The sequence below is a fragment of the Felis catus genome, chromosome A2 (assembly GCF_018350175.1).
Source record: "Felis catus isolate Fca126 chromosome A2, F.catus_Fca126_mat1.0, whole genome shotgun sequence".
NCBI lineage: Eukaryota > Metazoa > Chordata > Mammalia > Carnivora > Felidae > Felis > Felis catus.
This window is the reverse complement of record NC_058369.1, coordinates 19,307,962-19,332,733: the sequence shown is the minus strand read 5'-3', so window position 1 is coordinate 19,332,733 and position 24,772 is coordinate 19,307,962. Positions and strand designations below refer to the sequence as shown.

General features: G+C 56.6%; 2 protein-coding genes across 13 annotated transcripts in view; both read left to right on the top strand.

Annotated features, from left to right (window-relative positions):
- Nucleotides 1–17,605, top strand: part of CACNA2D2 (calcium voltage-gated channel auxiliary subunit alpha2delta 2) — a 143,915-nt gene extending 126,310 nt beyond the window's left edge. The window contains exons 8-39 of one of the 12 annotated variants that reach the window (XM_023249025.2): nt 133–190; nt 850–900; nt 1,029–1,128; nt 1,249–1,407; nt 1,643–1,750; nt 1,849–1,927; nt 2,503–2,552; nt 2,734–2,823; nt 3,002–3,073; nt 3,263–3,337; nt 4,559–4,633; nt 4,712–4,783; nt 4,870–4,941; nt 5,046–5,107; nt 5,987–6,063; nt 7,267–7,287; nt 10,000–10,060; nt 12,096–12,193; nt 12,415–12,505; nt 12,613–12,675; nt 12,825–12,928; nt 13,194–13,292; nt 13,385–13,473; nt 13,674–13,721; nt 13,950–14,021; nt 14,125–14,277; nt 14,448–14,500; nt 14,623–14,678; nt 14,835–14,961; nt 15,115–15,224; nt 15,322–15,404; nt 15,492–17,605. In XM_023249025.2, coding sequence (XP_023104793.1) covers nt 133–190; nt 850–900; nt 1,029–1,128; nt 1,249–1,407; nt 1,643–1,750; nt 1,849–1,927; nt 2,503–2,552; nt 2,734–2,823; nt 3,002–3,073; nt 3,263–3,337; nt 4,559–4,633; nt 4,712–4,783; nt 4,870–4,941; nt 5,046–5,107; nt 5,987–6,063; nt 7,267–7,287; nt 10,000–10,060; nt 12,096–12,193; nt 12,415–12,505; nt 12,613–12,675; nt 12,825–12,928; nt 13,194–13,292; nt 13,385–13,473; nt 13,674–13,721; nt 13,950–14,021; nt 14,125–14,277; nt 14,448–14,500; nt 14,623–14,678; nt 14,835–14,961; nt 15,115–15,224; nt 15,322–15,404; nt 15,492–15,632 — 2,669 coding nt within the window. In that variant the 3' untranslated portion in view covers nt 15,633–17,605. Of the gene's footprint in view, nt 1–132; nt 191–849; nt 901–1,028; nt 1,129–1,248; nt 1,408–1,642; nt 1,751–1,848; nt 1,928–2,502; nt 2,553–2,733; nt 2,824–3,001; nt 3,074–3,262; nt 3,338–4,558; nt 4,784–4,869; nt 4,942–5,045; nt 5,108–5,986; nt 6,064–7,266; nt 7,288–9,999; nt 10,061–12,095; nt 12,194–12,414; nt 12,506–12,612; nt 12,676–12,824; nt 12,929–13,193; nt 13,293–13,384; nt 13,474–13,670; nt 13,722–13,949; nt 14,022–14,124; nt 14,278–14,447; nt 14,501–14,622; nt 14,679–14,834; nt 14,962–15,114; nt 15,225–15,315; nt 15,405–15,491 lie in introns of all 12 variants that reach the window. The other 11 variants (XM_045050525.1, XM_023249017.2, XM_023249031.2 and 8 more) reach the window with 11 other exon arrangements.
- A 2,309-nt stretch (nt 17,606–19,914) lies between these two features.
- TMEM115 (transmembrane protein 115) lies at nt 19,915–24,639 on the top strand. The gene is made up of 2 exons (XM_003982268.5): nt 19,915–21,238; nt 23,859–24,639. Exons 1-2 carry the CDS (start codon nt 20,388–20,390, stop codon nt 24,061–24,063), a joined length of 1,056 nt encoding a protein of 351 aa, XP_003982317.1. The 5' UTR covers nt 19,915–20,387; the 3' UTR covers nt 24,064–24,639.
- The last annotated feature ends 133 nt before the right edge of the window (nt 24,640–24,772 follow it).

The window sequence follows — 24,772 nt, the reverse complement described above, 5'->3', positions numbered from 1 at the left end:
AGCCCACTTATCCTGAGGTGTGTGGGGTGGGTGGTCAACCCTATGGGCTGTGGAGTAGCCACTCCTGCAAAGGCTGCCTATCCTTGCAGGGCCCTTCCCTGCTAGACCCCCTCACCTCCTCTCCTCCCACAGCCACCCCATGGCGAGCCCCTAAGAAAATCGACCTGTACGATGTCCGAAGGAGACCCTGGTGAGTGAGCAAGGAGGAGCTGGGAAGGGACACCCCCTCAGTTCCCCCACCTCTGCTGCCTGCTCCCCTCCCTCCCGATATCCAGGCCTCAGAGCAGGGCGCAGCCAGCTCTATCCAATTTTCATTTCACACATCGTTGCCACTGGAAAATGGATCCCATCACCCAGGCAGGCCTCCCAGCTGCCTCTGCCCCCCATCCACTGCCCGGCACTCCACCCCCTTGGGACTGAGGGATTGGGCCAGTGGGGGTTCCCAAGAGTGGATGTCGGTTGGCCAGCCCCACACCACCCATCTGAACCCTGGACACCTCACCCTTTGCTCTGCCTCTCCTGCAGTACCCCATGACATCCTCTTTCCCTGCCACCTGTTCATTCCTGCACACAGCTGGGACTCAGACCTTGGGCCCTCATCCTGGGCCAGGGGACATACCTTCTACCCCCTCTCTGGATCACCTGCTCACGCCTCCTTTGGCTCAGGGTCACTCATGTCATGGGCAAGGACTGTTTTTTTAAGTGTGATATCCTTGGTGCCTAGGACCCTGTCTGGCCCCTGCAGTGGATGCTCAGTAGAAACAATGTTGAATCAATATATGGGTGGAGGAAGAAAGGACCCACAAAGTCCCAGGGAGGCTGGCCCTAATTGAGGCTTCTCCCGGGCAGGTATATCCAGGGGGCCTCGTCGCCCAAGGACATGGTCATCATCGTGGATGTGTGAGTGAGCAGTGCTGGCAGAAGGGGTGGGGGGAAGCAAGGGGTGACCATCTGCTGCCTGGGAACACTCATCAGGGAATGGCAGGAAAATGCCTAAGGCCTACCTAGTGCCTCCATGACCTTACCAGGAGCGGCAGCGTGAGTGGCCTGACCCTGAAGCTGATGAAGACGTCCGTCTGTGAGATGCTGGACACGCTCTCTGATGATGACTATGTGAACGTGGCCTCGGTGAGTGCCAAGGTGGTAGGCGGGTGAGGAATGGGTCATACACACACCACCCCCTCACCGTGCAACAGCTGACTGCCCTGGCCAGCCTGAGGCCACTCACCACCCTCACTGTCCCTGCAGTTCAATGAAAAGGCACAGCCTGTGTCATGCTTCACACACCTGGTGCAGGCCAATGTGCGTAACAAGAAGGTGTTCAAGGAAGCTGTGCAGGGCATGGTGGCCAAGGGCACCACAGGCTACAAGGCCGGCTTTGAGTATGCCTTCGACCAGCTGCAGAACGTGAGCCCCGTGGGTGGGTGAGCGGGTGGCTGGGGACAGGCAAAGGCCCGGGCTTGGTGACACCGGGGAAATCAAGACGAATGGCCTTGTTAGCGCCCAACAGGCAGCTCGGGCAGAAGCACCATCTGCTGTGGGGAGGAAGGTCTGAGGGCCAGGACTTCCAGGGGGAGGGAGACCCACCCCTGGACCGGGGAGGGGCCGAGAGCTGCCTGACCTCAAACCTACTCCTGACCAGTCCAACATCACTCGTGCCAACTGCAATAAGATGATCATGATGTTCACGGATGGTGGTGAGGACCGCGTGCAGGATGTCTTTGAGAAATACAATTGGCCCAACCGGACGGTGAGGCTCAGCCCAGGCGGGGGCCACCCTGACCTGGGCCCGGTTCAGGGGAGGGCTGTCATCTGGTGGCCACAGCAGTAACCCCAAGCCCCAAACAGGTGCGTGTGTTCACTTTCTCCGTGGGGCAACACAACTACGACGTCACACCCCTGCAGTGGATGGCCTGCGCCAACAAAGGTACCACGTCCAGCGTCACTGCCTCAGGGCCTTCCTGCCATGCCCTGCTGTCCATTGGGTTGATTGTCCACATGTCCATCCGTACGTCCAGCTTTCCAGCTGCCTGTTTACCCACTGCCCATCTTCCTGTGCATGTGACTATCCATCTTTCTGTCTGGCCATGTAACTTGTCCATATGACTAAGCATCTTTCTGCCCATCTGTCTGTCCATTGTCCATCCATCTCCTGTCTGATCTGCTCTTGTGTCTGTTTGCTGGTCAGTCTACCTCTCCATATATTTGGGCCTGGCCTCTGGGTGGACTCTGAATGTCACTGCCATCCTAGCAAGAGGGACCTCACCCTGCCTCTGCTTCCTTACACCCCTACACTCATGACCCCTTCCCTAGCATCAGTCCAATTGACAGGGCAGTGGAAGGGAGCACTAAAGGGATAGGAGTTTGGGGGGGAGTGACACCAGAAAGAGAGGAGTCCTGAGGGACAAGTCCAGGGCTGCTGACATCCCAGGGTACAGAAGCCCCTGTGCCATGGATCCCACGTACCACCCAGACCCACCTCTGCCTCCTCTTCCCTCACAGGTTACTATTTTGAGATCCCTTCCATTGGAGCCATCCGCATTAACACACAGGTGAGACTGTAGGGCACCTCCCGGCCTCCACCTCCCAGCACCTTGCCTCCTGGGCACTGCGTGAACAGTGGGCTGCTGTGATGTGAGAGCGCCCTCTGGTGACGTGCTGATATGCCGGGAGGCAGAACAGGGAAGGTGCAGTGGGCATGTGAACTCGTGACCCCTGTCACCTTCTCCCCAGGAATATCTGGATGTATTGGGCAGGCCCATGGTACTGGCAGGCAAGGAGGCCAAGCAGGTGCAGTGGACCAACGTGTATGAGGATGCACTGGTAAGGCCTCTGGGCCCCCACAGATGTGTCCACAAGGTCATGTTCCTTAAGGGCCCCCATATGGGAATAAACCAAACAGAAGAAAAAATGGGACCTGTGCCTGAGCCCATCCTCTGAACACTCAGGGTAGGGCCTGGCTGGCCACATCCTCTAACCCATCCTCTTCCTCTCCCTTCAGGGGCTGGGGTTAGTGGTGACAGGGACCCTCCCTGTTTTCAACCTGACACAGGATGGCCCTGGGGAAAAGAAGGTAAGGTTCCCCACTCGGGAACAACTAGGCATGCCCCAGCAGGTCTGGGATGGAGGAGGGACAGACAGGCCTTCAGCCTGGACAGGGTCAACTATTTGTGAACAGCTTGAGGCCCTGGACGTGAGGTTTGGACAGTGGGGCTTCCCCATGGAATTGAACCCATTTCAGACCCCACGCCTCTGTTCCCAGAACCAGCTGATCCTGGGTGTGATGGGCATCGATGTGGCTCTGAATGACATCAAGAGGCTCACTCCAAACTACACGGTAAGTATTCATCTGCCCATCCACCATGCTCTGCCTCCCCACAGGGACACAAGCCAGGCTCAGCAGAGGAGTCTAATGGGGATTACAGCACCTCCAGGGACACCTCTGAATTCAGGCAGTCAGGAGAGGCTTCCAGAGGAGGTGACCTTGGGCCTAGAGCTGGGGTTGGCAAACTTTCTGTGAAAGGCTAGACTATGAATATTATAGGCTCTGCCAGCGTAAATACTCATCCTCAGTTCTGCTGTTGAACTGCGAAAACAGCCACAGACAAAACAAATAAATAGGCATGACTGTGTTTGAATACAATTTTGTCTGTGGATCATGAAATTTAAATTTCACATAATTTTCACATGTCATGAAATAAAATTCCGTTTTTGGTCTTTTTCAACCACTTAAAAATGTAAAAAGAAACATTCCTAGCCATACGGTAACAGGTGGCGGGCCAGGTATAGCCCATGGGCCATAGTTTGCTGACCCCTGGACTGTCAAATAGATAGGAGGTGTACCTTGGAGTTACAGGAAACTCTGTGGGCAAAGGACTAAAGGTGAAAAACAAAATCATAAACCAGGGAGGGGGCAAGGTCAGTGTGGCTGGCCCAGCGCCTGTGTTGAAGGCAGTTTCAGGTTTGGTTGTGAAAGGGGTAGGGGTGGGATGTGTGTGACAGCATGTCTACACCTGAGCCACATGAAGGCCCCATGTCATTGGCCCCCATGTGCAGTGAGAAAACAGTCTAGAGAGCTAAGGGTGAGTCCAGAGTCCCATTCACTCATCCTTCACTTCCACCTGGAAGGGGTACCCAGGAATTCCAAGGGCACTCTCTTCCCTATGCACTCTACTGAGATGGCGACCAGGAGGAGACACTAGTGGGGAGGGGAGGAGAGGGTAACAGCAGCCTTGAGGGGCCAGTGGAGGCAGAGCAGTCTGGCTGACTGACAGCTCCATGACAAGCAGGGGTAGTTGGGGCAGAAGGCCAAATCAAATTGTGGTCCCATGATGCCGGTCAGCCTCAGCAAGAGCTGGTGCACACGGGATACCAGCCTGCTGGACTTGAGCTTGAGAAACAGCTTGAGAAACAGGCTCGAGGTCACATTGCATGTGGGGGCCCCTGGCCCAGGCAGGCAAACCTCAGTGGTATCGAAAGCAGGCTGAGGAAGAGCTCGAGAGTCTAGAGAATCCCTGCCTAGCCCTCCAGGCCCTGAGCTCCCAATCTACGCCCCCAGCTTGGAGCTAACGGCTATGTGTTTGCCATTGACCTGAACGGCTACGTGTTGCTGCACCCCAACCTCAAGCCCCAGGTGAGCCAGGGGGGTGGCCAGGAGGAGGGTAAACTCTACAGGATGGGGACCCCTGACTTCCTGCCCTGCCTCCCACAGACCACCAACTTCCGGGAGCCTGTGACTCTGGACTTCCTGGATGCTGAGCTGGAGGATGAGAACAAAGAGGAGGTAAGGAAAAGGAGAGGAGTAGAGATGGGGGTACCCAGAGCAGCAGAGAGTAGGGACCCCACCCCTCACATCTCTGGTCCTTCCAGATCCGTCGGAGCATGATCGATGGCAACAAGGGCCACAAGCAAATCAGAACGCTGGTCAAGTCCCTGGACGAGGTGAGAAGATGGTATAGGGGCACAGAGTCAGAGTGGGCATCCTCCCGTACTCCACCCCACCCCTGCCTACTGGCCCAAGTACTTGACTCAGCCTCTTCTCCCAGAGGTACGTAGACGAGGTGATGCGGAACTACACCTGGGTACCTATAAGGAGCACCAACTACAGGTGAGTGGGTCAGGGCTGGGTAGGCAGGGAGGGGTGGGGGCAGCCCCAGAGCCCAGAGTCTGAGCCCTGTGCTTGCCCAGTCTGTGCGTTCTCAACGACTGCAGCCATGATCCCAGTGGGGCACCAGCAGCCAGAACTGCTCACTACTCACCCTAGGACTCTCGGTCCCCCAAGGGCCTTTTGCTGGCCCTTCAAGAACTGGACAGAGACAAGACAGTGCATCTGATGTCTCCCCATGCCACACCACTCTCTCCCATGTCACCCCTGCTTGGATTGTATCCCTGGGTATCTGCACCCAGGATGTCACCCTCAGCACAACCCCAGGCCTGCTCTCAACAGGCACCACACCCTCGGAGCAGGTACCCTTCTGGGTCAGGCCCAGGCAGTACAGGCTGTCTCCTTGTGCCCCCAAGAGCTGGTCTCGTTCACACCCCAATCCCAGCTCGTGACTGCTCCTCATGGTGTTAGCACCAGCCCTGCTTTTTGACGGCTCTCACGTGGCCTAAGTCTCTAGGACTGAGGGACCCCACTCCCATGGCTGTGCACCCAACAGCCTAGCTCATAGACAGTGTTCTGTCCCTTTTGAGTTTGCTGCTGGCCAGATAGAGGAGGCTGGCTGGGCACATGGTGTGTTGGGGAGGCCGCTGGGGATGTGGGGGGTGTGGCGAGGTGCTTTGGAGCTGGGAGTTCTGAGGCCTCCAGAAGAGTTTAGGGAGTGAATCTCCCACAGCTAACAGGGAAAGGTGGCCCTGGTGGTCAGGAGAGGGGACTTCACAGCCTGGGCCTCTCTGCCCAGCTCCAAGGTGGGGGGGCTGAATGCCAATGTGGCCCACCTCTCCCCAGCAGTGACATATGCTCCTCTCCTCCCCTCATCCCCAGCCTAGGGCTTGTGCTCCCGCCCTACAGCACCTTCTACCTCCAAGCCAACCTCAGTGACCAGATCCTGCAGGTCAAGTGTAAGTGGCCCGGCCCCTGCCTGTGCCCTGCACCCCTGCCTCTGCCCCGCACCTTGGCCGCCGGCCCCAGGCAGCATAGCCAGCCGCTGGCGGCAAGGCAGCCCCTCCTGCCCAGTCTGCCCACCCCCAGGCACCCGCAGGCTGGGGCACCAGCCATCGGAAAGTCTGTGGAAATCTGCATGCCTGCCTTTTCTCAGATTTGGTTCCAGACCATTCTCTCATGATTTCCGTTGAGGTTTTTGGTTTTAGTTTCTCCTACTGCGTGTCTTCCCTCCTTAGCTTGCCTCCCCCGCACACCTCTGGGGGCTGCATTCTTGGAAGACACCCCCTCTTCTCATCTCTCCTTCCCCCTGTGCCCTGCAGCTCTCTCCCCTGTGGTGCCACCCCCCCAGGGTCTCTCTCTCCCCCTCCTCTGACCTCCTCATTCATCCTCCCCCATTTTCCACCCCCCTCATCAGCCCCTCTCACCTTCCTCCAACCCCCACTGCCTCACTCTCTCTGCCCTTCCATTTCTCTTGCTGCCTTCTCTCCCTCCTCCTCCTCTCCCCCTCTCCCTTCCCTCTCCCTCCCTCCCTCCTTCTCTTTCCCTTCCCTGCACCCCCACCTTCTCTGTCTCCCCACTTCCCTCTACCTTCTGCTCCTTCCATTTCTCTCCTGCCCCAGCACCTTTACTTTCTCTCTCTTCCTCCCTCCTTCCCTCCCTCTGCTCTCTCCACCCCCCTTCATCCCTGCATCTCCCACCCTCCCTGCCTCTTCCTCCCCTTCACTCTCCCCCTCTCTTCTTCTCTGGACCTCTCTCCTTCCTTCCCTCCCTGGTCCACTCCTCTGCCTGTGGCTCATTCCTGCATGTTCTGCTCACCCTGGGCCTCCCCCAAGAGGCCTCTGGAGCCTGTGGCCCCGCCTGCCCACCGCCCGAGGTCACTGGGAGGGAGGCTGGGGCTCCGGCCCCACCGGGCGCCCCCCACCTGCCTGGCCGACTGGGGCTCATCTCCTTTGAGTTTTCTCGCTCTCTCTTTCTCTCTCATGTCGTTTTTTTGCAAGAAGTTTCCTTTCGGTATGATGATGAGACACAATATTTTCATTCAAACAGCCATTGAATAAAATATTGTTTGTGCCCCTCCCCTTCCCCTCCCCCTTTTCGTTTGTTTTTGTGTTTGTGTTGTTTTTGTTTTCCTCGCTTTCTCTCTTGGTGGACTGTCCCAGTGCCAATCAGCAAACTGAAGGGCAAGTATATTCAGAACCAGTGCACCCTCCTCTCCCCACCCCACCCACCCTCACACCCCTGCTTGCCCCCCTCCCTGCCCAGGACCAGCCAAACCCCTGCTCTCCAGGGCTCCCTCCCAGCATCCCCTTGGCTCCTCGAGTTCTTGCCTTTTCCCTCATCCCTAAACCCCTATTACAGCCAGGGGCCCTTCTCCTGGCCCTGCCTGCAGGGTGGTCTCCGGCGTGTTCTGAGAGCTCAGGCCCCCTCCTCATCCTCCTCTCTCCCTCTGGGCAGGCCCCTGCCCGCCCCCACCTTCTCTGTCCCTCTAAGACAACTCAACAGTGGGAACAGGGCTGGATGCCTCTCCACCACCTCCCACCCAGGAGGACAGGGGGCCTGATAGGCAGGGCTAGACCAGTCTTCAGTGGGGCTTATGTGTGAGGCTTAGGGTAAAGGAAAGTGCCAGCCACATGAGGCTTCGTCTGGGATAGTTCTCCCTCCTGTGATCTCTGGCAGTTGGTCCAGAAGTTGGCAGCCCTCCAAGGGGTGTCGGAAGGCTTTGGAAGCCCTACACCCTGATTCTGGGACAGGCAGGATAGGGCAGCAGCCATGCCACTGGGAGAGCCAGGCAGGCCCAGCCATCCTGGGCACCAGCCTAGGTGCTGCAGCCCCTGTGTCCTGGTGCCCCCCACTGCCTCCAGAGACTTTGCTAAGGTCCACTGGCCCAGCCCAACCCTGGTACTTGCTGCCCCTGGGACAGAGGGTCAGGTGTGGAGAAGGTATTCCCCTGGGAAATAAAAGCAGACTCAGGGACAGTGAGCCTAGACAGGAATGGAAGGAACCATGTCTGGACCCCAAGGGCCAGCAAAAGAGCTTAGAGGGAATCAGTCTGTGTATGAACAAAAAGATTCTGGCACTTAGGGGTACCCAAGCGAGACATTCCTGAAAAAGAAAGGCATTGAACTCACAGACTCTGGTGGAGAACAAGGAGGGTGAGAGAGGGCAGCATGTGAGGGTCTCTGCCACAGGGGCAGATACCCCTGCCTGGACAGATAGGCATGGAGAGCCACAATTGGGGGGGGGGGGGTTCCTGTCCCCAGTCCCCATGACCTGGAAGCCAGGGCTCCCCAAGAAGCCCTAGGGGCCCTGTCCAGCAAAGGGGATACAGCTGGCACCACTGGCCTGGGTGGGGGTGGGGGACAGGCCCTACTCCCACTGGCTTGAGTTGTCTTTTCTCCCCCTTCCACATCCCTCCCACTGACCCCAGAAATGCAGGGCCCTGGTAACAATGACAATTATAGCCTAGTCTCCCTTCCTGCTCCCCTACCTACTTTTTCTTTCTCCTCCTTCCCCTCCCCCGCACCCATTCCCTGTCGGCTTGTGTCCAAACCCTGCCTCACAGTCCCATCAGAAAGCAACAGTCCAACCAGTGACTGCCCAGCTCCTGCAGGCACCCCAAGCCCACCTCCCCGAATCTTGCAGTGCATTGTGGGAGTATCTGGGAACAGAGAAGACCCCTCTTCTGCAAAAATAAGCCTTGGGGTGACAGAGAGATCATACCTTGGTGAAGATAGGATTGGAAGGTGGGCTGCCCAGAGTGCAACACACCAAGGGGCAGGGGCATGGCTCCAAGATGCAGACCTGCCAGGTGGCTGATCCATCTGGGCCAGGAGAGGCCACAGAGAAGCCCAAATTCACTCACAAACCCACACAGAGACACTTGTACACCTGCACAGGTATGCAAACACACGTTTTCCCATGTACATACGCACTCACTCTCACACCATGCACAGGTCTAATTGATAGGTCCCTAAGAGCACTCCTTCTCTGGAGCCACAGCATTCCTCTTTGGCTGCTCTGAACCCGGACAGGTCCTAGGAAAGGTAAAGACCCACCCTTCTTCCCTGCCTGGCCTCATGCTCCCAGCCCAAGAGGGCAGGTGTACAGGTTTGTGCAGCATTCCTGAGTCCTCCTGTCTCCCACACCTTCCTCCACAGCATGGGAACATTCTCAGGCATGAGTCTCCCCTCACCCAGCCTCCCAGCCCAAGAAAGAGCACTGGACCCCCACAATGCACTGCAGCCCAGCCCCAGCTGCCCACACCGTCTCTGGTTGGACTGTCTGTGCCCGTGAGAAACTCCCTCGGTTTGGCCATGTTGATGCCTGACACAGAACAAAAGCAAGACCTACCAAAATGCAAACAGCTGCAGCAAAGAAAGAGAGATAAAAATCCGCGGCCAAAAGCCAATTCCCTTCCTCAAAGTCTCTTTGGAGGCAAAGGAAGCTCAGCATGCGGTTTTTTCCATTACGGATGTGATAAGAGCGAGACCGGCGCCTCCCCCAGACCATGCATATATATAGCAGTGTGTGTATATATATGTGTGTGTGTGTGTCCGTGTATATGTGCTATACAGCCGTATGGAAGCATATACAGCCACGCCACGGGACTCACTGCCGACAGAGGACCAGGCCTGGGCAACATATTGGCTATAACTGCCCTCCTCCTGCGATGCTGTAGTCTCCACAGGCCCTCCACCCCTCCCCGCCCGCCCCTTCTCTCTGCCCGCCCCTTCTCTCTGGCTCGAACGTGGAAGTGGCGGGTTCCCTCTTTGCTGGTGTCTCCCCCTCCCTCAAGCCACCCTCTGCCCTGTCCCTCCAGCCCCGTCAGCTCTGAGCCCCCTGGCCTCCTGCCTCCCCAGCCCCCGCCGGATAACCCCCCGTTTCTGTTGCAGATTTTGAGTTCCTGCTCCCCAGCAGCTTTGAGTCTGAAGGACATGTTTTCATTGCTCCCAGGTAGCTTGCGTGTGGCCTTGCTGAGGTGTCCTCCCCAACCCCAACCGCCCCGGCCCCGCCTCCTGCACTGCTGCCTGGAGCTCTGTGTGTGTGTGTCCTGTGCAGTGTCGCCCCCCACCCCATGCATAGCCCCGTATGTGCAGCCATGTGCATACCCTGGGCCATGCAGCCGCACCAGGCAGCAGTGGCCAGCTGCCCACAGCTCCAGCCCCCACCAGGCCTGGGGCAGGAGGGCTCTGGATTCTGCTGATATTCCCTGCCCTCCCGGGCCACCAGGAAGGAGCCCTTTCTGCCCTGGGCGGGCTGTCCACAGCACACTCGTGACTGGGCAGCTGCTGCTCTGGTTTGTGGTACCCTCCCCAACTCCCACCCTGCACCTCGTCCTTGTCCTGTGTCACTCAGTGTTTGTGTGGGTCTGGGGATGAGCCAGCCAGAGCCCCTGTCAGCAGTGCTGAGTTTAGGTGTGATGGCTCACAGAGGACTGGGGGAGGTAGAGGGTACAGGGGCTTTAAAGAGGTGCTCTGGCAAGTGAAGGGTCAGGGCCCAGTGCAGGCCCGGGCCTGGACCATCCCTCAAGTGCACACTCAGCGTGCACACACACATCCTTGGGTATACACGCTCTGCCTGTTGGCCCAAAGTGAGGAGGCCAGCAGCTCCCCCGGTGGTGAAGCCCTTCCCTGTGACCTGGCTTTGGATGAGGGCAGGTGGGTGCAACTGACAGAGACCCATGGGCACTCTCAGGCACCACACGGGGGCTCTGGACATTCCTAACCTCCATGTGTGTGCACGTGTGTGCATGCACCCACAAATTTCTCTCTCTGTAGATGTGTGTTTGTGTTTGTGAGTAATTGTGTATGTTTGTAAGAGTCTGAGTGTAAATACAGAGTGGGCTGTGTGCATTAGTGACTGTGGGAATGAGTGAAAAGGCCTGTGTGGCCTACATGACCCTGAGAGAGGGGACTGTGTTTGTTTTTGTCACTTCTGTATCTTTGGCTTGGGAGAGCTCAATAAATACATGTTGGGTGAGTGAATGAAGTAACCCACAAATGTAAATGTACATACTCTTGGGGGGCCCTGTGGGGGAACTGTATCTGAAGCACAACTGTGGGCATCACTCTGGATGTATCAGCTGTGCCCCCCACCACAGAAGTACAGGTTGTGCGCTGTACAAAGGCCATAGGGGCCAGAGAGCAAGTGGGGGCTGAAACCCAGCTTGCCCCCAGCTTTGCCCTTACCAAACTGTGCACCCTAGCACGGTGTAGGGAAGCAGTGCATTTTAATAATCCCCACAAAGTTGCTGCATTCAGGCCAGCGGGGAGGTCTCTAGTGGCAGCTGTGTGAAGGAAGGATTAGGAGAGATAGCTCCATCTACCAGGGTGGAAGGACTGCTCACCAAGACTTCCTGGGGGAACAGAGCCTGAAGCGGGCCTCCCATGCCCCAAAACTCCCACATTATGTTCTCTGGAGCCAGAGCCTGAGCCCAGTGAGGGCCTTGAGGAGGTGAGGGATTTGGACTGTCCGCCTCTAGGGGAAGAGCATTCCGAGCAGAAGGAGCAGCCAGTCTGAGGACCCACGTGTTCCCACTGACTTCCTGACACCCTCTGTGGTATGGAAAAAACTGAGGCTTGGGGAGCTTAAGTGAGTCATCCAAAGGTGCAAAGCTAGGAAGCGGCAGGTCGAAGTCTTATATCTAGGCTAAGTCAGCGCCGGTACTTCACCCACGGTGTGCCCACGGGAACACCACAGCATACAGGTGGACGGGCCAGCCATGAGGCATCTCCTGGGGCATCCCAGGTGTGCCGTCAGGGTCCAGGGCTATGCCCTGGAGGGAGAACCTGCCAGATTGGAGGAAGCAGACCATCACTCTTGTGTCAGCTCTGCCCCTATTCAGAGGTGGCAGCCTGTAAGAATACACACCCCCTGCCAAAGGCGCAGGCTTCTCAGCCAATGGCCAGGCAGGCCTGTTGAGAAACCTCAACCCTACTGCTCTGTCCAGCCCCCCAAGCCCACTCTTCTTGCCCCTCCCCACCCCCAGAGAGTATTGCAAGGACCTGAATGCCTCAGACAACAACACCGAGTTCCTGAAAAACTTCATTGAGCTCATGGAGAAAGTGACTCCAGACTCCAAGCAGTGTGAGTGCCTAGTGGGGCAGCCGGGTCTGGGCAGTGCCCAGGCCACAAGGGGGCAGCCCAAAAGAACCCAGAGACCGGGCAGGTGTGATGCAGACCCAAGCCCAGGGCAGGACCTGGGCCAGATAGTGGGAAAGGCTCCTATTGGAGCCTTGGGTATATGGGGGAGAGTGGGCAGGGAGCCACAAGAAGATGGCCCCTCCACCCCTCACCTCCGGTTCTAGGCAACAACTTCCTTCTGCACAACCTGATCTTGGACACAGGCATCACACAGCAGCTGGTGGAGCGTGTGTGGCGGGACCAGGATCTCAACACGTAGGCATCACCCAGCCTGTGGGAGCAGGAGGTTGGGATGGGCCCAGAGGCCCTGGCCCTGCCCTGCAGAAGGCAAGCCTGTGACTCACCTCCCTGCTGCCCCCCAGGTACAGCCTTCTGGCCGTGTTCGCTGCCACTGATGGTGGCATCACTCGCGTATTCCCCAACAAGTAAGTAACCAACCCTGCCACCCAACACCCTGCCCCTGTCTGGGACCCTGCCTCTGTCCTGCTTCCCATAGGCCTCCTTGCACCTGGCTGAGACACTGTCCCCCATACACCACCCCTTCTACTGACCTCTGTCTTTGTCGGATAACCAGAGCAGCAGATGACTGGACGGAGAATCCAGAGCCCTTCAATGCCAGCTTCTACCGTCGTAGCCTGGACAACCATGGCTATGTCTTCAAGCCCCCGCACCAGGACGGTGAGTGTTCTCCAAGGTGCCCAGCAGCAGATGGGAAGTTGAGGCTTCCCTGTCTGCTCGGCCAAGACTAGGCTCTGCTCTCTGAGGCCCCTCTCAAACATGAGGCTGGCTGAGACTGGGGCAGATGAGGAGAGAGAGCTAGGCTGTGCCAAACACTACATTGGGTACTGGGTACTTGGCTTGGGCCCCTGGGTCCACAGGCCCAGCACAGAGTGGTCAGTGTAACCACCAGCCCCTACTCCTGACCATCTCACCCCACCGCCAGCCCTGTTAAGGCCACTGGAGCTGGAGAATGACACAGTGGGCATCCTCGTCAGCACAGCTGTGGAGCTCAGCCTGGGTGGACGCACACTGAGGCCAGCAGGTGAATGCCTGGGGTGGAGGTGGAGAAAGAGACGATGGGCAGGGTGCTGCCCAGGAAGGCGGGCATTGATGACCCCTTGCTCTCCTCTATAGTGGTAGGTGTTAAGCTGGACCTAGAGGCCTGGGCCGAGAAGTTCAAGGTGCTAGCCAGCAACCGTACCCACCAGGACCAGCCTCAGAAGGTACTTGGGCAGGTGTGGGGGCAGTAAGCCCAGCAAAACCCATTCTAGAGTCTCCCGGAAATCCTTACCACTCAGAGTGGTTCCTGTGTCTATGGGGAGGCAGTGGTTGTTGTAGATGGCCTGGGGATCTAGATGTACAAAGGGTGATGGGAGGGGGAAAACTGGCGGGCACCTTATGGTCCTTGCTCTCTGCCCAGCAGTGTGGTCCCAGCAGCCACTGTGAGATGGACTGCGAGGTTAACAATGAGGTGTGTGTGCCCCAAACCCTAGCTTACCCTGATCCCTGATTTCTTAATCCCAACTGCAACTCCTAGCCTATCGTTTGGCCTGGGGGTCTCAACATCCCACCCTTTACAGCTTTATCACAACTGGGGGAGTGGTGCCCCTTCTACCCAACCACCCGACTGCCAGGGTCTGGGGAGGAAGGTCTGGGCCTGAGCCCCTCTCCATCTTCCCCCTCCTTCTCCACCTTTCAGGACCTGCTCTGTGTCCTCATTGATGATGGGGGATTCCTGGTGCTGTCAAACCAGAATCATCAGTGGGACCAGGTGAGGGTCAGGGAGAGGGTAGAAGGAGGAGGCCAAGGTTTGAGCTTTCTGGGGTTGTGGCACTGCCAACCCTGTGACTACCACTCCCTCCTGGCATTCCCAGGTGGGCAGGTTCTTCAGTGAGGTGGATGCCAACCTGATGCTGGCACTCTACAATAACTCCTTCTACACCCGCAAAGAGTCCTACGACTATCAGGCAGCCTGCGCCCCCCAACCCCCAGGCAACCTGGGTGCTGCACCCCGGGGGGTCTTTGTGGTGAGCCCCAGCAATGCCTGGTCTGGAGATGGGGGGCAACGTGGGGGGGGGGGGAGGGAGGGAGGCTGGGAGACCTGCCCACAGATGACGCTCCACCTCTGACAAGAGAGCTGGGGGTGACCCGGGTTCCGGGACAGCAGTAGCAGCCCATGCCCCTCTCTCCACTGCAGCCCACTATTGCAGACTTCCTTAACTTGGCCTGGTGGACCTCGGCTGCAGCCTGGTGAGTCCAAAGGGGAAGGGAGCGGAGGAAGGGTGCTCCCTGACCAGAAGGCTCAAGAGAAGTGGTGGGGCAGGGCACTGGCCTCTGCTGACCACTCCCACTCAGTGACCCCTGCCCTACAGGTCCTTGTTCCAGCAGCTTCTCTATGGCCTCATTTATCACAGCTGGTTTCAGGCAGGTAGGTGGGGCGTTAGAGGCCCCTCCTCGAACCCCCTCCCCAGTCTAAGCCCGGACCCATCCCAAAGGGAGGTCGGGGCTTAAAGTTGAGCGAGGCTGAAACCCGAGACCTTGCCAGGGTGAATGGGTGGGGCTGAGGCTCTCTGGGCCCTCGCAGACCCCGCGGAGGCTGAGGGGAACCCCGAAGCGCGAGAGAGCAGCTGCGTCATGAAACAGACCCAGTACTACTTCGGGTCGGTGAACGCCTCCTACAACGCCATCATCGACTGCGGAAACTGCTCCAGGTACCCGCGGGGATCGGGACCGGAGGGCTGGCTGTAGCCTGGTGGGACCATGGGCGGGGCCTGCCGGGTGGGCGCGGCCCGGAGCGGGACCCGGGCTACAGCGGGGAGGGGCGGGGCGAGTCTCAAAGCCCCGCCTTTCCGGACTGCCTCCAGGCTGTTCCACGCGCAAAGACTGACCAACACCAACCTTCTCTTCGTGGTGGCCGAGAAGCCTCTGTGCAGCCAGTGTGAGGGTGGCCGGCTTCTGCAGAAAGAGACACACTGTATCCTGCCCCCGCCGCCCCCCGCCGCCCGCGCCCCCTCCTGTCCCGCGTGCCCCTCAGTGCCCTGCCGCCTCCTTGACTCCCCACCCATGCCCAGCGGACGGCCCGGAGCAGTGTGAACTGGTGCAGAGACCGCGATACCGGAGAGGCCCGCATATCTGCTTTGACTACAACGCGACGGTGAGGAGGGGGCGGCGCACTTTACATCCCGGCCCCCCTCCCTTCCCTGGGCCGCCCGGCCGACCTGCACCTTGCCTCTTCCCGCAGGAAGATACCTCAGACTGCGGCCGCGGAGCTTCCTTCCCGCCGTCGCTGGGCGTCCTGGTCTCCCTGCAGCTGCTGCTCCTCCTGGGCTTGCCTCCTCGGCCGCAGCCCCAAGTCCACGCCCACGCCTCGCGCCGCGTCTGAGCGCCCCCTCCTGCCCCTCCCCAGGCCTCCCCGCCTCTCCCCTGCCCCCCCCCACACCCCGCCTTAGAGCCTCACTTCCTCCCTCACCGAAGGACCTGAGTAGCCAGGCCCAAGTCTGAGCCTTGGAAGGGGGGGGGGGGGGGGGTCCCAAAGGAGGGTGCCGCAGGTCTTTGGCCCCCAAGCCACATCTCGCCGCCGAACTGTCAAAGTGACCCCAGACCCTCTATTCCCACTGGACTCACCCGCCCCTGAGGGCTGGGACAGGGAAGCCACAGTACTGGTGCCAAACCAGGCCTCCACTGCCCACCCTGCCCCAAGGCTCCCTTTGTGTGGGAGACCCAGGCCCTGCCCCAGGTGGACTTCTCTAACCTGGCCTTTATGTCCCACCCAGGACCAAATCTGGATTCCCTGGGAATAATGAAGTTGAGATGGGCAGTTTGAGGCTTGTGCATCCCATCTTAAGTCCTGGCAGGAGGGAGGTCCTGAGGCAGCCCCTCAATGGCTCCTGCCCCTATCAGGCCTACAGCCACCTCCCACCTTCTTCCAGCCCTGCAGGTGACAGGCCAGTGACAGTGACACTGGCTCAGACACAACCCCATAAACACCTGGAGCCCTGAGGGCAGAAACTGGATTCACATTAGACTTACCTAGGAGGACGAACACACATACACAGACACACACACACACACACACACACACACACACACACACACACACCATGGGATGGGGTGGGGGTAGGGGCTCACAAAGCCTTACACAGGGCAGGGGGTTGGTGGGAGGGTTGGCACATGCACACTTCATCTGCTCACTGCCCACCTCTAATCTGACCTGCAGCCCAGCTGGTCCTCTATCTCTAAAGCTGAATGTCAAACAGTGCCAAATGCTGGGACAGGGGGTTCACCTCTGTCCCACCCTAGCCACCAGTGTCCTGGAAATGTCCCTCACCCCACCAGGTGCTCATTGTAACCATTTCGCACTAGTGTCAGGCCCCCAGCGAGACCACATGCCACTGCCTGCACCTCTTGGCAGAGGAATCTTCACCAGACATTGCCCTTTGCCTTAGCCAGAGTGACATAATCACTCCTGGCTGGGCTATCCCACCCCCAATCTGGCCCTTACACACTCAGGCCTGTGCTCCACTCCCTGTTTCTTCACACTCACACAATGGGGGAGGGGGAGCAAACTGCTCTCCCCTGCTGAACACACACCTGCACGCATACACACACACATGCACACACTCTGTGCACACACAGAGGCTGGGCCCAGGCACATGTCTTCACACCATTCATTCTGATCATTTCCCCCATAGGCATCCCAGCCTGGGGGCACGGGATGAGTGGGGGACGGGAGAGCAGGGGGATGTGGCCAAGAGGTTCAGATGGACTGGGAGGAGGGGGGAGGGTGATGCATTAATTAATGGCTCCATTAATTAATGTCACGTTGCTTGTTGCTTTCTCAGTGTGTGTGTATGGTCCATGCCCGCTGCTGGTGCCAGGGTGGGCACCCATGCTGTACACCCAGCCTAGATGCCAGCCATGTCTTGCGGGGGCGTGTGTGTAACTGTAGTGTAGTCAGGTGCTCAATGGAGAATATAAAAATAAAAAAGAAACATATACAGAAAAATAAATATATATTTTAAGTTTAAAAAACAGGAAAACAGACAAACAATCCCCATCAGGTAGTTGTCCAACCCCCAGCTGGGTCTAATCCTTCTCATCACCCACCCGACCTGGCTGCCCCCTCACCTCGGGCTCGGGGGATCTGTGGGGGACTGGGGGGCCATTTCCTTTTCTCTGCCCTTTTTTTTTTTTTGGTTGTTGTTCTATTTTGTACAGACAAGTCAGAAAAACAACAGTGACAAAAAAGTCAAGAAACTTTGTAAAATATCGTGTGTGTGATTCCTTGTAAAATATTTTCAAATGGTTTATTACAGAAGATCAGTTATTAAATAACGTTCATATTTTCACTTCAAATGGTTCCCATCCACTGTGTCTGCCTCAGGGTGGGAATTGGGTAGCTTGAAGACAGGTAGCCATGACCTCAAAGTCCCACCTAATACTCAACTGGGAATGAAGGCTATTGCAACCCAGGTACCCAGTAGGTGTAGGGCATGACGCTTCCTGGGCTTCCTAAATACCAGATCCTTGACATCCTGCATCTCAGATAATCTCTGAGAAAAGCTGTCCTTAAAGGCCAGGATGACAGAAGAAAGAAGACAGATGAAATTTGAGTTTAAGAAGGCATCTAGCCACCAGGTCAGACCACCAGGGCCTAGTGGGCAGGTCATCCACTTGGAGCGATGAGTTAATACCTGGCCCAAGTCCATGACCTGGTGTTTGAGGGCCCATCCTGCTATCCAGAGAAGGCCAGGGTCTGGTCCACCCATAAGCATGACCATGGCTCCTTTTCAGTTGAGGGGAGGCCCAGGGCCCAGTGTTCTCCCTGACTGCCACTGCTCATTCTGGAACCCAAAACTGAATCAGTTTCTGTGAATCCTCTCAGACCTCCCTCTGGCCTGCCCTGTGCCCTTGTTCATTTTAATCCCAACTCTCTTAATAATCAACCCTACTTCCATGTGACCCTTCACATTGTTTTCAAGGAGAGAAACTAGTAACCACCAGCACAGAGGTTTCCTTTTTTTCCCCCCCAACAGAGGTTTCCTAATACTGCTGATGCTTACTCACAACACACTTTGCACTCACCTGGTAGGCAGTCAGCTTACACCTTAGACTTGGTACTAGTTTATCCCCATAGACAGATAAACGAACAGAGACTAAGTCTCCTCTCTTGCTTGGTGAGAAAGGCAAGAAATCAGCAAAGGTTTCAGCTAGAAACCTGAGGTGACCTGGTTGGGGGGCATTGGATACTAAATAAATGCAGGAGGACATTCTGGGCCTTAGCAAAGACACTCTTCCTCACTCCTCCTGCAGTGGTTGGCCACAGAGCAATGCCTAACTAGTAACCCCTGAGAGAGCTCCCATGCCCTCCCATGCCTGCTCGGTCCCAGGATAGGGTTGCTAGATAAAATGTAGAACATCCGGTCAAATTTAAATTCAGATATATGATGAATTTTTTTAGTATGTTTCCAATATTGTATGATACAACAATACTAAAAAAACTGGGGACATGCTTACACTAAAAATTATTCACCTATCTGAAATTCAAATTTGACTGAACACCCTGTATTTTGATTTGCTAAAGCTGGCAACCCTCTCTGGCATCAAATTAAAGTCCAGACCCTAGACAAAGAAAAGACTGTCAACACCTTTTGTAACCTAGAAGGCTATGCGCAGGTCGGAAGTTGTACTGAGATCAGTGGCCGAAAGGAAGGGATTCTGCACTTTATACATGTGCTCTGTCACATATAATTGTTTTAACTATATGCACATTTTTAAAAAGTAAATACACCAAAAAATCAGTTTGCACAGGACACAAACTGCTGGAAGCTACCAATGCAGTGAAGTGAGGGCCCTGGGCCACCCTGGCCCAAGTTTGTGGGGGAGATCTCTCCTCCTCAAGGCCAGAGATAAGAAATCTGTGATGGGGAAGAGAGTCACTAAAAGCAGTCCAGCCTTGCCATTTTGGGGACAGGAGACCTGAGTTCAAGTCGCAGTGCCACCACACTTGTAACAAGGGCAGCCTGGGCAACACACTCACTGAGCCCCCAGAGTGGACTGGCATTTTACACCACAGTCCCCTTGAACCCTCACCGTAAAACTATCTCCATTTTACGTCCATGAAATTGAGGAATCTTAGCCAGTGTCGCACAGCCGCCAAATGGAAGAGCAAGAATTCCAATCTGGGTCAGGTCTCATACACCCATACAACCTGGATCAGACACACACCACCAGGCTGCGGAAGTTTCGGGAGTCCCTGCACACTGGTACGCACACCAAGACCATCAACATTCTTACCCACACACCTGTCCACAAAGACACACTCAGAAGTATTCAGATGTACATGCACGGGGCTACTGTTCCCAGGAAATTCAGCAAGCGCGTGTCTGCAGTTTCGCTGCCGCGCGGGTACCCGCAGCTTTCCTCCAGGTTAGCGAAGCTATTGACTCCTCCCCACTCCCCGACAACAGGCGGAAACTGTCCTGAGAACTACAACTCCCAAGCACACCTTCCCCTTACCAACTGGAACGGTTCGGGAGCGCAGCTTCCTGGAACTTGTAGTTTTACCCAGAAAGTTGATATCCGCTCGTCCCCGGCTTCGGCTGAGGACTCCATGTCCCAGCATGCCGCAGAGCCGGAAGGGCATCCCACCGCAGTCGGGAGCGCGCAAGCGCAGCACCCTGTTTGTCGGTGCCTGGGAAGGGAGGAGGTACGGTCGTAGCCAAGACCGAGGCCGAGCCGGAGCTGACGAGACTTGACTGGGGCCCAGAACTAGGCTCCAGTCCCACGCAGATCGTAGGGCCCCCGAGTGGATGGAATAGGCCGAGCCCTGAGATCAACGCCAGCCCGGTCAGCTCGGCGCGGGGCCCACAGGGCAGGCAGGCGAGCAGACGTGCAGAAGCCTCCCAGGGCCTTCCCTCAGGTCCCCGGCAAGGGGCCTAGGCCCCGGCCCCGCGACCAGGCCCAACTTGACCCTTTGGGACCGGAGCCAACCCGACCAGAAGTGGAGTCTTCACCGGGGCCATAGGCCAGTGACTAGGCCGGGCCCGGGCCTCCCGTCGGGGCCGGACTGGGGCGAGGCCCCGGGGAGGCCCCTAACACACTAGACCCTTCCCCCAGGCCGACGCCCTTCGGGAAGATGCAGCGCGCCCTACCGGGCGCCCGCCAGCACTTGGGGGCCATCCTGGCCAGCGCCAGCGTGGTAGTGAAGGCCCTGTGTGCGACAGTACTCTTCCTCTACCTGCTGTCCTTCGCCGTGGACACGGGCTGCCTGGCGGTTACCCCAGGCTACCTCTTTCCGCCCAACTTCTGGATCTGGACCCTGGCCACCCATGGGCTGATGGAACAGCACGTGTGGGATGTGGCTATCAGTCTTGCCACGGTGGTGGTGGCTGGACGTTTGCTGGAGCCCCTCTGGGGGGCCTTGGAGCTGCTCATCTTCTTCTCAGTGGTGAACGTGTCAGTGGGGTTGTTGGGGGCCTTCGCCTACCTCCTCACCTACATGGCTTCCTTCAACTTGGTCTACCTTTTCACTATCCGCATCCACGGAGCCCTGGGCTTCCTAGGTGGTGTCCTGGTGGCACTCAAGCAAACCATGGGGGACTGTGTGGTCTTGCGTGTGCCCCAGGTGCGTGTCAGCGTGGTGCCTATGCTGCTGTTGGGGCTGCTGCTGCTGTTGCGGCTGGCCACGCTGCTCCAGAGCCCAGCACTGGCCTCCTATGGCTTTGGGCTGCTCTCCAGTTGGGTTTATCTTCGCTTCTACCAGCGCCATAGCCGAGGCCGAGGGGACATGGCTGACCACTTCGCTTTTGCCACCTTCTTCCCTGAGATTCTGCAGCCCGTGGTGGGGCTGTTGGCGAACTTGGTGCACGGCCTCCTGGTGAAGGTAAAGATATGCCAGAAGACAGTGAAGCGCTATGATGTAGGTGCCCCGTCTTCCATCACCATCAGCCTCCCAGGGACAGACCCTCAAGATGCAGAACGGAGAAGGTACTGTGGAGTATTCCAAAACCTTGTTGAACTAGGAGAGTATTGATCAAGCCCCATATCGTCTGTTATACTTGCTGTATGTTGGCTGGCAGCCAAGGGTCAGGTGTTGGGGCAGACTCAGAGATAAAATCCAGTTTGTGGTTTTGAGAAACTCAGCATGTAGGAGTCTGGGCTCCAGTAGGTGTTTTCCAACATTAAGGAGTGAAAGTTGCCTTTCTCAACACTCAGGCTACTTAACAAGCCCCAAGAAATGCCCAGTGTCCTTTTATACTGTGTGAGGGGTTAATGGCCAGATACACATAATCCTAATCATGTCAGAAACTCGGAATCCTAGACACTGGTCCTATGGGAGCCAGAAACGACCTGCTGGTCCTTTTTCCCCTGTGAGGGAGGAACAGAGAAAGAGACCTGGGATTCTTATTAGGCAGTCTGGGCCACCCCAATTTCAAAATGCTGAGCCATGTCCTCTTCCTGGATCTTAAAAATTCATATGCTGTGCTTCTCTGCCACTTATTGAGAGGGAAACTTGGGATACTACACCCCGTCCTTCTAGCATGTATGTGTCACCAAACCCAGGGGACAGGCCATGTGACCCACTGTGGAGTCTGCTGACCACACAGGGAGTGGAGACAACCTTTTTAATTATCTGTAAACCAAGCCATCTGCACCATCTGGAGTCCCAGATGAATTATTCACTGAACGCACCTTGGCCAGGGCAGGGCAGATCTTTTTTTAATCCAGCTTTCTGGCTCGTTCTCTCTCTCTCCCAGGTCTGTTGACTCACCAGAGTGGTAACAGCTCTATTTCCAACATTATTGTTGAGAGTTCTTGTTTTTTTGAGGCAGTTCTTTTAGTAGTGAAGCCTGGAGCAGGCTTTGTTCCTCCTGTCAGCTTCTGCTTTTGCTCACCTGTGAAATGGATTCTTGGCAGACAGTTTTATGAATTCAGCTGAAAAGTTATCCCTGTGCTTACTCTCCACTGGGGCTGTGGATTTCAGTGTGGGACACACCCCTTTCACGAAGGGGTTTCCAGCAGGGGAAAGGGCTGCAGATTACTATGGCCTAAGGTGGTGGATGTTGAAAAGTACACAAGGCATGCTGCGGGGCATAACTGTTGGCCCTACAGTTTGTGTCTATGGCTGATGAATTCTAAAGACAGGTCTGTCTTCATTTTATACAGTGGAGAAGATGGGACCAAGAAGAGGGTTGGGCCTGGTAGAAACTGAGCTGTCCTCAGCTCTACAGGTGGGGCCAAGACACGGTGGTGACTCCTCCTTTAGTGAGAAGTCTTGGACTGTTAGGGTTGGCTGACATTTCAAAACACCTCTGCTCAGGCCCAAGAAAATGGCAGGTTGGGGTAGGCGAGGTTGTCAGGATGTGGGTTCTTGACGTAGCCTTATGGTTGTTACTACTCCAAGCAGTTGGACATCTGGCAGCATGCCACTCCCAAACCCAAATGGCTACTAGTAGTGGGGAGACAGGGTTTCCTATCTTTGACTCTTGTGAGGAAGTGACTAGCATGCCATTACCTCTCTACATTGGCAGACTTTAGACAGAACTGACAAGGCAGTCTCCAGGATGGAAGCCTGGGTAGCACAGGGAAGGACTGTCCTGTTTATGCCAGTTCGCCATGTGTCAGGCTGGAGGAAAGGGTGGAACTGTGCTTGGGTTTTCTGCACCTGTGTTCTTGTTGCCTTTTCTGTCACGTTCCCTGGTATGGTGGAGGTTTTGGTTCTCTGCTGGAACTTGGAAGGCTATTACAGGCTGTTCCCCCATGCTTGTAGCACAAACAGGTTGAGGCATCAGGGTTTCATGGTGACCACTAGTGAAAGTTTTGCCTGGCAGCACGGGCATTCTACCTCCTGGTAGACTAGGGTCCCAAGTGCACGTGTATATCTTCTAGTCAACTTTCCCACCTCCCCCCAAGTGAGATCCAAAAGGATTTGTCCAGTGGAACCAGTAAGCTTTGGCCTGTGTCCCGTCCAAATGGGCTGTTCCTCCTCTTTCTGCAAGGACTTGGTGTTCACTGCTCTAACACCGGTAGTGGTGGCTTTGGGGATTCTTCTGGGAAGGAGAACATTAGAGTCAGGAGGGGTGGGCTGACCCAAGTTGGACCTGCTTCCCAGGTTGAGATCCAGGGTAGGTGCCTGCATTCCAGCATTCCCCACAGACCCTTGCCAGGAGACTCAAAACACCCCTAATGAGGAGAGAGGAAGAAGTAATAACTCTCTCCTTGGATGTGATACCAGTGCCCAGGCAGAAACTCCCATGTTCAGGGACTCCTTCCACCCATCTTTCTTGGGGTACCAACTCTGCCCATGCTTAGGCACCACCCTCAGAATCATTCGTGGGACTGGCCTGGTGGACAGTATGGCAAACACCCTGATGGCCTTCTCAGCCTGAAGGTGCCCTGGCTATGAAGGGGAGGCTCTACAGCCTTTGGGTCCTTCTTCTGATGGCAGAGGTGGCCCTCTCCAGTCCCTGGGAAGCCCTGGGCCCTGCATGGTGAAGGGGAATACATAGAATTCTGAGAGAAATCTGGGTGGTAGGGGGAGTCAGCTTCAGGGGGGAAGAGTACAGGGCATGAGCCAAGTGACTTGTCATCTTTCCTCTGGCTCCAGGCAACTGGCCCTGAAGGCCCTCAATGAACGGCTGAAGAGAGTGGAGGACCAGTCCGTCTGGCCAAGCATGGATGACGATGAAGAGGAGGCAGGGGCCAAGATGGATAGCCCCCTACCCTCAGACAAGGCCCCCATGCTCCCAGGGAAGGGGGCTGCCCCAGAATCCAGCCTGATCACCTTCGAGGCAGCTCCGCCGAAGCTGTAACTCCAGACCACCTTGAGTGTAGGCGCCTCCTCTCCCAAGCCCCCCCTTGACACCTCTCAGCTACTCCAGGGCACTGACTGCTCTGAGAAGGAAGAAGGGCTGCTGGGGGTTTCCACAGCCTTCTGCTATCTCTCGCCAACACTACCCAGGACTCTTGCTACCTGGTTCCAACTCCAGACAACCACTATGCCAGGCATGGGGCCTCTGAAGTGTCAGCCAGCCCGGGCCATCTGAGGTAAGACTGTACCTCAGCAGACAGCCCCAAGCAAGTGGCTGCAGGGACAGTGGTGCCACACTTCCTGGGCCAACCCTGATGCCTGATACTGGTTGCCAAGAGCCCTGAGCCAAGGCAAGGATTTGCCAAAACTGTTCTGGGGGTCCAGCCAGTGCAGGGCTGCACATTCCTGCCCACCCTCAGAAAGACTATGTTCATGTGAAAATTTCTGATTCCCTCTGCTGTGGCTATGGCTGCTTCTTGGCCAGAAGAGCCACGGCTCCCAAGTATTTTCTACAGGACCACTTGAGTGGGCAGTGAAGCCCAGCCTCGCAGTATCAATAAAGCAGTTCTTTGAGGTATGGCTCCTGGGCTCTATCAGACCACCTTGGGCAGCCCCCTCATCATGTTCAACTGCAAAGTTAGGGACTTTACTCTAGGTTCAAGGGCTTGGTCTCCCTGCCAGCTCCAGCTGAGTAAGAAGCCTATTGCCCC

Coding starts and splice junctions, on each gene's coding strand:
- TMEM115 (XM_003982268.5), top strand. CDS start 20,388: ATGCAGCGCGCCCTACCGGGCGCCCGCCAGCACTTGGGGGCCATCCTG. Junction 21,239..23,858: donor CAAGATGCAGAACGGAGAAG/GTACTGTGGAGT, acceptor CTCTGGCTCCAG/GCAACTGGCCCTGAAGGCCC.